The 14,523-nt window shown below is 43.9% G+C and overlaps 1 protein-coding gene across 1 annotated transcript in view; it reads left to right on the forward strand.

The window, feature by feature from the left end:
* The first annotated feature begins 4,967 nt into the window (after nucleotides 1-4,967).
* The window catches only part of LOC116977947 (AP-1 complex subunit mu-1-like), a 43,496-nt gene continuing 33,940 nt past the window's right edge, over nucleotides 4,968-14,523 (forward strand). Inside the window, exon 1 of the mRNA XM_033028860.1 lies at nucleotides 4,968-5,224. Coding sequence (XP_032884751.1) covers nucleotides 5,183-5,224 — 42 coding nt within the window. The 5' untranslated portion in view covers nucleotides 4,968-5,182. The remainder of the gene's footprint in view (nucleotides 5,225-14,523) is intronic.

Genomic DNA, 14,523 nt, shown 5'->3' on the forward strand with positions numbered 1-14,523 from the left:
TGAACGGCGCGGGTTTTCTCCAAGATCTTCGGATCCTCCCGCACTCCAAAGACGTACAGGCTTGTAGGTTATTTGGCTTGGTATAAATTTAATTTGTCCCTAGTGTAGGATAGAGTTAATGTCTGGGGATGGCTGGTCGGTGCGGACTCGGTTACCGCCTGTCACCGCGCTCTATCTCTAAACTAAACTAAACAAAAACAAAATTACATTGGTGGTTCTTTCATATATTTTAAGAAGCATGTTGACTATTTCTACAGGTGGCAAGTTCTAAGAGCAGAAACATTTCCATTCTTTTCAGTTAAAGATACCTTTACTCAAAAACACTTCAAATTGTCTTAAACCTTGCTGATGTAATCTTGGCAGGACTGCAATTTACCATGCTGAAGCCTGGCAGAGGATAAACTCACAGTAATCCAATATCTCGCTGGCCCTGCAACTTATTAATTAATTAATGGATCTCATTAATAATAATATCCCTCTGGTGTCGTCCTGCTACTGCCTAGATTGTGGGATTGTAATGTCCAATTTCTGTACTTTGTACATAGTGTAGGATTTCACTGGTATAAGGTCATAAGTGATAGGAGTAGAATTAGGCCATTCGGCCCATCAGGTTCTATCTGTTCTATCTCTCCCTCCTAACCCCATTCTCCTGCCTTCTCCTCATAACCTCTGACGCCTGTACTAATCAAGAATATATCTATTTCTGCCTTAAAAATATCCACTGACTTGGCCTCCACAGCCTTTTGTGGCAAAGAGTCCCTCAGATTCCCCACCCACTGACTAAAGAAATGTCTCCTCATCTCTTTCCTAAAAGAACGTCCTTTAATTCTGAGGCTATGACCTCTGGTCCTAGACTCTCCACATCCACTCTATCCAAGCCGTTCACTATTCTGTATGTTTCAATGAGGTCTCCCTTCATTCTTCTAAACTCCAGTGAGTACAAGCCCAGTGCCGACAAATGCTCATCATAGGTTAACTTACTCTTTCCTGGGATCATTCTTGATGGGCCCGTCCCACTTAGGCAATTTTTTTGGCGACTGCTGGCAACTGTCATCGTAGTAGCAGGTCACCGAAAAACCAGTGACTGGACCCCCCTACGACAATGTCAACGAGAATGTCTGCAACAACCTACCACCTAGTCGACGTCAAGCTACCGACCCATTAGGACGTCCACGTACGACCACACCTACGACAACCTGCGTCCACCTGTGACAAGCTACGACAAGGTATGACCCTGTCGGCGACAACTTAAGACAATTTAGTTGCCGGTACCTGTCGCCGGTTGACGTAGGTTGACGTAGGTAGTCGCCAATGGAATTCACCAATGTCAGCACCGGCGACAACCTATGTCACCTGGTGACAACCTACGACAGCACCTACGTCAGGGAAGTCAAGCTACGCTCATTGGCGTCAAGCCAACTGTCGCTGGCTGTCGCCAAAACGTTTTGAACATTTCAAAATCCAGCGGCGACCAGAAAAACGCTACGATTCTTTGGGCGACTGAGGAGACCATACAGGCGACACCCTGGCGACATGTGGCGACAGCCTAGTCGTCTGTAGTCACCTAAAATATTCGCCTAAATGGGACAGACCCTCAAACCTCCTCTGGACCCTCTCCATAGCCAGCACATCCTTCCTCACATATGGTGCCCTAAATTGCTCACACTATTCCAAATGTGGCCTTACCCAGCCTTATAGAACCTCAGCATTACATCCCTGTTTTTGTATACAAACCATCTTGAAATAAATGCAAGCATTGAGTTTGTTTTCTTTACTACTGATTCGACTTGCAGATTAACCAGCACCGGCACTCCCAAGTCCATTTGCACCTCCAATTTCTGGATTCTCTCCCCATTTAGGTATAATGGTGTTTAGTCTAATTTGCTAAATGCTCCATTTATGCTGATTTTTCCCAGTACATCTCAGCACAGTAATATACTTTAGCTGTAATTCAGACGGGAACATCTAGTCCCATTATTGTTATAACATGGTACAAGATCACTACATGCCAGAAGTGTGATGTCTCTTTTTTTGTTTACACAGCAAGGTACATATTACTTATAGCGAGGCGATACAGGGTCAACATACTAAATTAAGGTGATTTTATTTAGGAAATATAAACACACAAATATATTTTACACTTAAAACCATCATGTAAGGATCTGTATTGTTTCATATATTTTGTTGGTAATAATATTTGAATTGGAATAAAATTATAGCATCATGGAAATTGTAATGAATTATTTTCAACATGCTCACAGGAGTATTTAATATTTAGTAAATAATAATATGTACTTGGTCTAGTCACACCAACACACTGCATAGTTGCTTTGTTTTTGTAATGCAGCAATTTGGCAAGAAGTTAATACTATTTTAATTATGTATAGGAAGGAACTGCAGATGCTGGTTTAAACCGAAGATAGACACAAAAGCACCCATTCCTTCTCTCCATAGATGCTGCCTGTCCCACTGAGTTACTCCAGCTCTTTGTTTCTATCTCCAGCTTTAATTGTGTTGCTTGTGGGAGAAATGCTTCGACTACTCTAGGGTAACTTTCTAGACTTCTTCAAATTGAGCATGGGCCCGTTATCATTCTCCACAACAGGGTTATGAGAGGATAGGGCATAGGAGAGTGGAAGTGAAACGGGGGAGGGAAGGAGAGGAGAGGTGAAAAAGTTTGCAGGATGAAACTAGAGGAAAGACAACAAATGAAGGAGAGGAAGGACCATGAGAGTGGGAAGGTGTCAGGGGAGGGAAGGAATGATGGAGGAAGGAGAGTAAAGGAGAAGTCGAAGGGGCAGTGAGGGAAGGGAAGCAAAATCAGTGAGGAAAAGTGGAGGAAGGATTGTAGAAAGGGGAGGAAGATCAGTGAGAGAAGAGGAGGATGGATTGACGGAAGGGGACGGACATTGAGGAAAGGGGTGGAAAGGCGGGGGGGCAGAAATAAAGGTGGAAATTCAAAGAGCGAAGTTGGGTCTGAGGGAGTTGAAGGGAGGCCGTGAAGGAAGGAATTTGCTGTAACTATGACTAATCCGCTGGAGATTTAAGATAATGGATATAAAAGGTTTTTATTCATCATAACAAGTAGACATTCTCTTGGAGACACTCTCAGTAGCATCACTCCAATCTCAAAGTACATCAAGTTTCTATACTCTTAAGAATAAAAACAATAGTAGATCATTTAATACAATTCCAACAGCTACATTGACATTGTTTACTTCAATATTTAGAGTCTGACAAATGCTTCCATTGAATTTTGTATTAACAATGAGAGTACACGGTAAGAGACAAGATATGCTCTGAATGTTCAAACACCTTTGCTGAGACAAAGTAATGCACGTGGATTAGTTTGATTTAGTTGAATTTAGTGCATAAACAGGCCCTTAGGCCCACCGAGTCCACACCAACCAGCGATCCTCATGCACTACTACTATCCTACACACACTTGGGACAATTTACAATCTTTACCAAAGCCAATTAACCAACAAACCTGTACTTCTTTGGAGTGTGGGAGGAAACCAGAGCACCCGGAGAAATCCCAAGCAGGTCACATGGAGAATGTACAAACTCCGTACAGACAGCACACATAGTCAGGATCAAACCTGGGTCTCTGGCGCTGTGAGGCAGGAACTCTACCGCTGCGCCACTGTGCTGGACAGGGGCTAATTGATCTATCAATCTGCACATCTTTGGCATGTGGGAAGGAGCATGAAAAGGCAGAGCAAACTCACGTGGCCACAGGAGGACCGTGCAGACTCCACACAGACAAAACCAGAGGTCAGGATTGTACACAGATCGCTGGTGCTGTGAGGCAGAATTTCCAGGTGTTAAACCATTGTGCTTTCCAGAACTGGAAGGATAGGGTCAGGAGAATGGGGAGGGGAGGCAACAAGGGAGGGTCAGTGAGATCACGGCTGGAGTGACATGGAAGGTCGGAAAAAGAGCAGAGGGTGAGCGGTGTGCAGTGGACAGAGGGTCTGAAGGGAAAGTGCAAAAGGGAAAAGTGAGAGAGGGGGTTGGTGAGAGGATGGAAAAAAAGAGGGTAGAGAGAGAGCATTGAAAGGATCAAAGCAAAGAGGGGAGGGGAAAGTCCAGTCAGGAAATGGAAAGGAAAAGGGTGCAGAGAATAGATTGGGGTAGGTGAGGATGAGCAATGAGGTGTGTGGAGGGTTTGTAGAGTTTATTAAACTATAGGTATGAGTGTAAAACCATTGGCTTTATATTGCCATTGAGAACTTCAGATCACTTCCTGCACCACTATAGACTAACTTTTTTCGAAATGTGATTTGCGCTCATTTTCTTTGCTCTGACTTTTTTTTCCCATTTTACTGTCTTTCAGAACTTATATGTAATTGTATGTATAGTTTATGTTTATGTGCGTTTTGCCGTGAATGCTGCCGCAAGCAAGATTCCACACTTGACCTGTGCATGTAACAACAGTTACAATAGCATTTTGTGTCTATCTCTGGTGGAAAGCAGCATCTCCAGTTGCTTCCTGCGCCTAACAATAAAACATAGAAATGTTTAAGAAGGAACTGCAGATGCTGGAAAATCGAAGGTAGACAAAGGTGCTGGAGAAACTCAGCGGAGCGAAGAAAAAAGGCAATGTTTCGGGCCGAAACCCTTCTACAGACTGAAACATAGGAGAATAGGTGCAGGAGTAGGCCATTCGGCCCTTCGAGCCAGCACGGCCATTCAATATGATCATGGCTGATCTTCTAAAATCAGTACCCCGTTCCTGCTTTCTCCCCATGTCCTTTGATTCCGTTAGCCCTTAGAGCTAAATCTAACTCTCTCTTGAAAACATCCAGTGAATTGACCTCCACTGCCTTCTGTCGCAGAGAATTCCACAGATATTCACATTAAAAACTTGACCTCTGTAGAAAGGAACTGCAGATGCTGGTTTACATTTGAAGATAAGACACAACATGCTGGAGTAACTCCGGGGGGCAGCCCGGCAGCATCTCTGGGTGGAAGGGATGACCTGGCTTGCGGTGAATGTTGGTGTCCCTGCCTGTGTGAGATCTACTACACGGATAAGATGCCACAACTTGAACCCGCCGGTCCCATGGAGTTACAGAGCCGCTGGTATCCTAGCCCATGACGCGGAGGGTGCGGAAACAAGCGAGACTACTCCAGCCGCCAGCGGAGGAACTTGGCTTCTGAGCTGCGGTGCGAGAATATGTCAGCCTCGGCCGTGTTCCTGCTGGATCTGAAGGGGAAGGTAAGGCCTCGGCTGCCGGTCTGACCGCTGCTTTACCGGCGGGGCTGGGCAGCGATGGGGAGGTGGTGGGTGGGTGGTGGGTGGGTCGCAGCGGCTCCAGTACCTGCGGAGCGCAGGTGAGCAGTTTCTCCTGAGTTTCTCAATTTTAACACGGGGAAACAGCTTTGTGCTGGAAGAGCGGTGAAGTTGGGGTTTTATTTTTGCAGCCGGCGTCTGCAAACTCTCACTGATGGGCATGTCTTTGGGTGAGGAGTCCACAGAGGGCGAACTGTCCTGTTCGCTGCAAAATTGAGCAGAAGTTGGGGGCTGGAATACAGCACAAGGCTAATAAGAGATTAGTTTTCATCATGGCTGTTTGTTCAGCTCCTTCTGACTCCTCCTTCACCGCTCACCCATTGATGTCCGACCGACTATTTAGTCCCTGAAGGCTTACTGCTATCCAGCGGGAGCGCAAATAAACAGACCACACGCATTTCAAACTCGACAATTCCAGCATTTACCCCATGTTGGGGTTGCTGATGTGAAAGTTAAATCCTGCGGCTGTATCCCCAGTGGTGGCGGCGGCGGCGTTAAACACTTCACATTGTTATCCTGTAATCCCACTGCAGGCTAAAAACAAACCTCTTTACACTTCCCGATTCATCTGCAACTTTCTGGATGGAAGGAATTCCAGAGTTGAGGAAATTGGGCTGTTCTGGGGAGGGAGGGAGGGAGGGAGTGGTGATGGTGATAAGTTCATAAATTCTTAAGTGATAGGAGCAGATTCCGCCATTCATTCATGGCTGATCTGTCTTTCCCTCTTCACCCAGTTCTCCTGTTTTCTCCCCCTGACACCCGTACTAATTATGGATCACTTCCACCTAGTGCTGCCTCTTTCATGCGATTTGCCTTTTGCTAATTTCTCTATTGGGAAGAAAGAGTTACCTTAAATTTAGTTGCATCTTGTTTGGGTAACTATAGTAGGGTGGAGATTATTCTATGCTTTAATTGTGCGGGGGAAGAACGAATTGCTGTACACCTGCGGTCTTGGTAGCTGGTGTCTCCTTGTACCCTGTCTAATTGTTTCTTAAAAATTGGCATTGGCCCTGCCTCAACTATGTACTCTGGCAGTTCGTCCCATGCACCCAGCATGTAATTTCCACACACTTCCTCTTCCAGCAGTCCTAACGGTGCCAAGAGCTCAGTGGGTGTAATAAGGTGGAGGCTGGAACGTGTATTCAGATTCAGATTCAGATTCAATTTTAATTGTCATTGTCAGTGTACAGTACAGAGACAACGAAATGCATTGCACTAGTTATGGAGGTTCCAACTCCCTTGAGATAAAGGCCCATAATTGCATTAGCCTTTTACACTTCTTTTACACCTGCGGTCATGCCTTAAGCAATATAGGTGCACAGAACTTTGTATTTCTCTGAACAACCACAGCTGTGACATGTGGCATGTTTACCATCACCATTTACTTTTCCTCATCTGCCTTCATGTTTACACTTTCCTTTATTTACATTTGAGACTCATGAGATAGTCACTTTCAATCTTTATATAAAATCTAATCACGTGTGTGTACTCTTCCCTGAAAGCCCTTAATCACCAGATTATTAATTAACAATTTCACATTGAATAATACTAGTTTAGTTGACTTTATTATTGTCACGTGTACCGAGGTACAGTTCTTCTTCTTCTTTTCGTGTCTTTGAAGCTGGTTGTCTATATGACAGTTTCCCATTCCTTTACACAGTCCTTTGCGTTTTTTTTGAACACTGCAAGATCCTTTGAGCTGCACTGGTTGGGTAGTAGGGGGCAGACAAGGCAGTGCTGCCTTGTGAAAAGTGCTTTAATAAAAGCTTTTTATTGTGTGCTACCCAGTCAGCGGAAAGACTGTACATGATTACCATCAAGCCGTTTGCAGTGTACAGATACATGATAAAGGGAGTAACGTTTAGAGCAAGATAAAGTCCAAGTAAAGATAGTCTGAGGGTCTCCAATGAGGTAGATGGTAGGTCAGGACCACTCTCTAGTTGGTTCAGTTTCCTGATAACATTTGGGAAGAAACTGTCACTGAATCTAGAGGTATGAGTTTTCACACTTCTGTACCTCTTACCTTAAGGGAGGCGGGAGGAGGGATGTAAAAATATCTGTTCCATTGATGGTTCCACAAAATATTAATCTCAGAACTATGTATGTGTATGAAGGAACTGCAGATGCTGGTTTAAACCGAAGATAGACACAAAAAGCTGGAGTAACTCAGCGAGACAAGTAGCATCTCTGGAGAGAAGGAATGGGTGACATTTCGGGTCGCACGCCGGGGGCTCTAACACCAAGACCCGGTGCGCGACCTTGCATCACCCGGCGTGGCTTTAATGGCCACGGGACAATCGCCATCGCCCGCCGGGGGCTTTGACTTTGACTCTGACATCGGGGAGGGGGGGGGGGGGGAGTGCAGGGGAGAGATAAGTTTTTTTGGCCTTCCATCACAGCAATGTGATGGATGTTTATGTAAATTATTTTGTGTCTTGGGTCTATTTGTTTGTAATGTATGGCTGCAGAAACGGCATTTCGTTTGGACCTCAAGGGGTCCAAATGACAATAAATTGAATTGTATTGTATTGTATTGTATTGTATTCAGACTGGTTAGGGATAAGGGAAACGAGAGATATAGATTGTGATGTGGAAAGATAAAGAACAATGAATGAAAGATATGCAAAAAAGTAATGATGATAAAGGAAACAGGCCATTGTAAGCTGTTTGTAGGGTGAAAATGAGAAGCTAGTGCAACTTGGGTCGGGAAGGGATAGAGAGAGAGAGAGGGAATGCTCTGGAATGAGAGGAATCTCAATACTATCTTGTACATTCCATGGATTTATCCTTCACAATTTTACTGCATTTGGTCCATACGCAGAGAGAAATGCTCCATCATTTTGTGTTATCCTGATTATATGTACATCCAGTTTCCTGATTTATACCTACTATGAACTTTGTAGGCCATGCCTACCTTCTTGCCATTCATCAGCTCCATCCAAACTGATTGTAATACTCGTCAGATATGGAAGGAACTGTAGATGCTGGAAACCTGCTCAGAACACAAAGTAACTCAGTGAGTCCGGCAGCATCTCTGGAGGACATGGATAGGTGATATTTCTGGTCAGGATCCTTCTTCAGACTGATTGTAATACTTGGTTACTGCCTTTATTCCTTTTCAATCAGGGCTACACCTTTAACTTTTCTCTTTTGGCCACCACTTATTAAAGTTATGTATGAAACAATATTTAAATCCCAACCTAGACCTCTGTGACTGTGATGGTCCTTAGATCATACATAGTTATTTCTCTTTGTACCGCATATTAATCTACCCTTATAGAGAATCTGCTTGTATTCAGATGAGGTGCTTTCAATTCTGTCCTTTTACCATTTTCTGTATGACTAGTTGGAAGGATATTAGTGTGCACTTTATTCCTTCCTGTCAGACTAGTTGCCCTTATTATTGCCCTTTTCTCTTTCTCGTAAACTTTTCCTCAACCACCCCAACAACCATAACGTTTGGTTTCAAACATTATCTACATGCTTAAATGTTGAATTTGCATGGAAACTAGCTCCAGTCCAGCATCTTCCCCACCACCGATGTCAGGCTAACTGGTCTATAATTCCCTGTTTTCTCTCTCCCGCCTTTCTTAAAAAGTGGGATACCATTAGCTCCCCTCCAATCCACAGGAACTGATCCTGAATCTATAGAACATTTGAAAATGATCACCAATGCATCTACAATTTCTAGAGACACTTATTTAAGTACCCTGGGATGCAGACCATCAGGCCCTGGGGATTTATCTGCCTTCAGTCCCATAAGTCTACCCAACACCATTTCCTGTCTAATGTGAATTTCCTTCAGTTCCTCCGTCACCCTAGATCCTCTGGCCACTAGTTCATCAGGAAGATTGTTTGTGTCCTCCTTAGTGAAGACGGATCCAAAGTACCTGTTCATCTGCCATTTCCTTCTTTCCCATAATAAATCCACCTTTTTCGGACTTCAAAGATCCAACTTTGGTCTTAACTATATTTTTCCTCGTCACATACCTAAAGCGGAGATTGGCTGCTTCTTGATAGGTAAAGGGAGAAGGCAGGAGAATGGGGTTAATGGAAAGAAAGAGCAGCCATGATTGAATGACGGAGTAGACTCGATGGGCCGAATAGTCTAATTCCGTTCCTATGACATAATGAACATGATTATGGAGTGCCAGCATTATAGATACCATTGCCATGTTTACAGGAGGCTTTATGTCTCCGGTGGGGAAGAGCCGATTCTGGACTTACCTGGAATTTTACCTGTCTGTACATCTGGACGCCCGCAGCGGCTGCTGCGGAAGGTTGAGGTTCCGACCACGGGGGGAAATGGAGGAGGACTGGCCAAATGCTGTGGTGGATGTTTGTGTTCAATTTTTAGTGTGTTTTTGTGTGTTCTTTATCATTGTACCGCTGCTGGCAAATTCATTTCACTTGCACTTTATGTGCAATGTGACGAATAAAACTGATTGATTGATTGATATGATATGAGGGTAAAAGGAGGAGAGGTTTGCAGAGCATTTGTTTAACTTGGTAATGGGGTGTGGGTTAAGATGGAATGACCAGCATTTAATGTACATTCCTGATTGTCCTTGGGAACTTGATGTCGAGCCACCTTTCTAAACCCCTACAATTCTTGTGGTGAAGATGCAATATCAGGAAACATAGTCTTTCATAACCTTTTGATGGATGGAAGATCATTGTTGCAGCTGAGGGTTAGATCTAGGACACTGCCCTAAGGAATCCCTGTGGAGATTTGACATGTAAGCACCATCATTTCTTTTTAGCTGAATGAGCAGCCTCTTTGCTTTCAAGCGCCAGGAAAAGTCAATTTGTGAATAAATTTCAATTCGGTAAATTATAATATCTAGCCCCCACTAATAAAGACTTAGCATTGTTTAGGCTTTTAAAATACTTAAAAGCACAGTATTAAAAATGTTACGCCTATTTAATATGATATTTACAGCAGAGAATAATGAAAATGCTAAAAGCACTAGATCTAAGCTGGAGAGAATTGCTGAGTGTTTAGATCACAAGTTTTTTTTTCTGATTGAGGTCCCTTGCCACTAACCATTTGTTTTTCAGAGATTTTTTTGTTGCTTCTCGTTGTACATGGATGCCACAGTGGAATAAAATTCAAAACAAATAGCTCCCGACTTGTCTTTGACGTTTTGGTGTCAGCGTAGCATTATCAGACCAAGGGTTTGAAGACTTTCTCCAGCACTTGGGAGTGTGATGCCTGATGAGACTTCAGCTCTGTTCTGAGGGTTTATCAGAGGTTCATCAGAAAGTGTTGGAACATAGATCAGTACAGCACAAGAACAGGCCTTTTAGCCCACAGTGACAATGCTGAAAACGTTTTTGGATGTTATGTTGAACTTCCATATAGATATAAGTCACTCTAAGCTGTTATATTAAGAGGAGCAGGACAGTTCTCCTGACTACCCAATATGCTTCCATCAATGATCCCATTCAGATTTCCTGATTATTCAGCCCAATCTGAAAAAGGGTCCCAACTTGAAACATCACCTGTCCATGCTTTCTAGAGATGCTGCCTGGCCCGCTGAGTTACTCAAGCACTTTGTGTCTTTTCTTGCCATGTTTGGTTTAATACAGATTGACTGCATTGTCTGCTCTACTGCAGCACCAATTACACCATGCATTTAATTATTTGACACACCTTTAGTCTTTGACAGAAATACAAGCTCTTGTTTTCTTTGGGTGCTTCAGTGATGGCTCCGACTGACTAATCTCATCAACCAGGACAAGGGGTCACAGTTTCAGGATAAAGGGGAAATCCTTTAGGACCGAGATGAGAAAAACATTTTTCACACAGAGTGGTGAATCTCTGGAACCCTCTGCCACAGAAGGTAGTTGAGGCCAGTTCATTGGCTATATTTAAGAGGGAGTTAGATGTGGCCCTTGTGGCTAAAGTGATCAGGGGGTATGGAGAGAAGGCAGGTACAGGATACTGAGTTGGATGATCAGCCATGATCATATTGAATGGCGGTGCAAGCTCGAAGGGCCGAATGGCCTACTCCTGCACCTATTTTCTATGTCTATGTCTATGTCTAACCTTTTGAATACGGGCTCTTTGATAAACGCTCCAGATTGTGTTCCTCCTATTAAGCGGTTGCATGATGATAAAGTGATATTAACAGCTAAATCTGAGACTGCATTGGATACAGATATAGATATAGAGATATAGTGTAGAAACAGGCACCTTGGCATCCTGAGTCCACACCGTCCACAATCTCCTGCACACTAGTTCCATGTTATCCCACTTTCGCATCCTACACATTCAGGGCAATTGACAGAAGGCAATTATCCTACAATTTAGTTTAGTTTAGTTTGATAGATACAGTGTGGAACAGGCCCTTCAGCCCACCAAATCCACACCAATCAGCAATGGCCGTATACTAGATCTATCCTACACGCTAAGGACAATTTACAGAAGCCAAATATCCTAGAAACCCGCACGTCTTGTGGAATGTGGGAGGAAACCGGAGAAAACCCACGTGGTCGCAGGGAGAACGTTCAAATTCCGCACAGGCAGCACCCGTAGTCCGGATCGAACCCGGGTCTCTGGCGCTGTGTGGCAGCAGCTCTTCCAGCTGTGCCTCTGTGCTGCCCTTAGGCATTAACTGATGGCCTGTGTATGGGAATAATAATCTCCATACATAGTAAACAAGGCCCAAGGCAATTTACAGGAACATTATCAAACACAATTTTTAAAGTGTTTTTTTTTTTACAAATATGAAGTCAAAAGGGAACATGGTGAAGTGTCCCAAAAGTAAACACCTGGAGGTGTACTGTCTTTTATCTGCGTTAACCATCTGGGAGTTGGCGATTAATTGTACCTGGATTATGTCACGTTGAAGAAAGCCAAGAGTCACGGGTGTTGAATAACCATTTGCAACATGAACTAAACAATAACATTCTTACGTTCTACAGCTCAACAGGCCCATTCATGCACCAGCATAACAAATAAATATACAATAACCAATAATACAACAAACCATCAGTAATACCAGAGAAGACTGGAGGGTGGCAAATGTTGTGCCTCTATTCAAGAAGGGCTGCAGGGAAAATGCTGGGAACTATAGGCCAGTGAGCTCAACATCTGTAGTTAGAAAGATACTGGATAGGATATATGGACATTTATACGGATAAGGGCTGATTAGGGATAGTCAGTATGTGTTTGTACGTGGGAGGTCGTGTCTCACAAATCCGATTGAGATTTTGAAGATGTGACCAAAAAGGTCGATGAGGGCAGCGCTGTAGGTTGATTTTATGGACTTCGACTTCAAAGCATTCGACAAGGTGCAGATGCATGGTTCCTTGAAAGTCAAGTCGCAGGTAGATCAGGTGGTCAAATAAGCTTTCGGCACATTGGCGATCAGTCAGAGTATTGAGTACTGAAGTTGGGAGGTCATGTTGCAGTTGTATAAGAGGTTGGTGATGCCTCATTTGCAGTGTTGTGTTCAGTTCTGGGCACCATATTGTAGGAGAAATGTTGTCAAGCTGGAAAGGGTACAGAGAAGATTTACGAGGATGTTGCCAGGTCTAGAGAGTCTGAGCTCAAGGGAGAGGTTGAGCAGGCTGGGTCTCTATTCCTTGGAGCACGGAGGATGAGGGGTGATCTTATTGAGGTGTATAAAATCATGAGAGGAATACATTGAGTAGATGCGTTGAGTCTCTTGCCCAGAGTAGGTGAATTGAGGACCAGAGAACATTAGTTTAAGGAGGAAAAGATGTTATAGGAATCTGACGGGTAACCTTTTCACACAAAGGGTGGTGGGTGCATGGAACAAGCTGCCGGAGGAGGTAGTTGAGGCAGGGAATATCCCAACATTTAAGAAACAGTTAGACAGGTACATGGATAGGACAGGTTTGGAGGGATATGGACCAAACGTGGGCAGGTGGGACTAAAGTAGCTGGGACATGTTGGCCAGTGTGGGCGAGTTGGAAGTTGGCCGGTGTATCACTCTATGACTCTATGACTAGATAACCCGACCCTAGTGGTACAAACCAACATAGTGCAACCAGTGCAGATCGTTGTTGAAGAAGGTTGTGGGAAGGGTCGTGCAGTGTGGTTCAAGAACTTGATGGTTGATGGAGAGGACATCTTCTTGAACCCGGAGGTCAGTGTTCTCAGTCTCCTGTACCATCTGCCCGGTGGTAGTAGCTGGATGACAGCGTGGCCAGGGTGGTGTGGGTCTTTGATGATATTTGCTGCCATTTTGAGGCAGCACTTACTGTAGATCTCCCCGATGGTTGAGACGTGATGGACCAGGCAAAGTCCATTTCCTTCTGCAGCCTCCTTCTTTCCTGGGCATTCGCGTTAATTATATATATTTCACAAATTAGGCCGCCCACATCCATTTGTACCACAACAACTTGCTCGTCACATAATAATTTGCACCTGCATTCTTCCTTGCAAAGTAGATAACATCACATTTTACTACACTGTACTTCATCCAAATAACTGCATACGTACACGCTTAACCTAGTTACATCCCTTTGCAGGTTGTTATGCAATCATCTATTTTCATGTTGTCAGGGAATTTAGCTACTCTCAGTCCCTTATCCAAACCATCAGTGTAGATTACACATAGTTTCAGCAGTAATCAAACTGAAATTGACCCACTTATCTCATCAATCTATTTTCTGATTGGTGACCAGTTCACTATATCAATATATTACACATAACTATACATTCTTATTTTGTGCAGTAACATGTAATGGTCTGTTAAATTATGCCCTTTGGAAAATCAAATACATTAATGCTACTGATTCCCCCATTATTCTCTCACTTTTTAGATCCTCTTACAAATTTGTCAAATACAAGTTCCCTTTCATAAAATCTTGCTGTCTCTGCTGAATTGCCATGTTTTCTAAATGTCCTCCTCGATAGTGGATTCTGGCATTTTCTCAATGAGAGATGCAAGGCACACTCAGCGGCTGTGGAAAGCATATTGTCCGGAAATATCACAATCTGGTTTGGGAATTGCTCTGCCCAGGACAAGAAGGCTCTGCAGAGAGTAGTGCGTTCGGCCGAATGCATTATGGGAACTTCACTCGCCCCTCTGCAGGAACTATACATCAGGAGGTGCAACTCCAGAGCCAATAAGATCATGGGAGACCCCTTCCACCCCTGCAACGGACTGTTCCAGCTGCTACGGTCAGGCAAACGCCTCCGTTGCCATGCTGTGAGAACGGAGAGGCCATTAGGACTGTAAACTCCT

The sequence above is a fragment of the Amblyraja radiata genome, chromosome 10, assembly GCF_010909765.2.
Source record: "Amblyraja radiata isolate CabotCenter1 chromosome 10, sAmbRad1.1.pri, whole genome shotgun sequence".
NCBI classification, from domain to species: Eukaryota; Metazoa; Chordata; class Chondrichthyes; order Rajiformes; family Rajidae; genus Amblyraja; species Amblyraja radiata.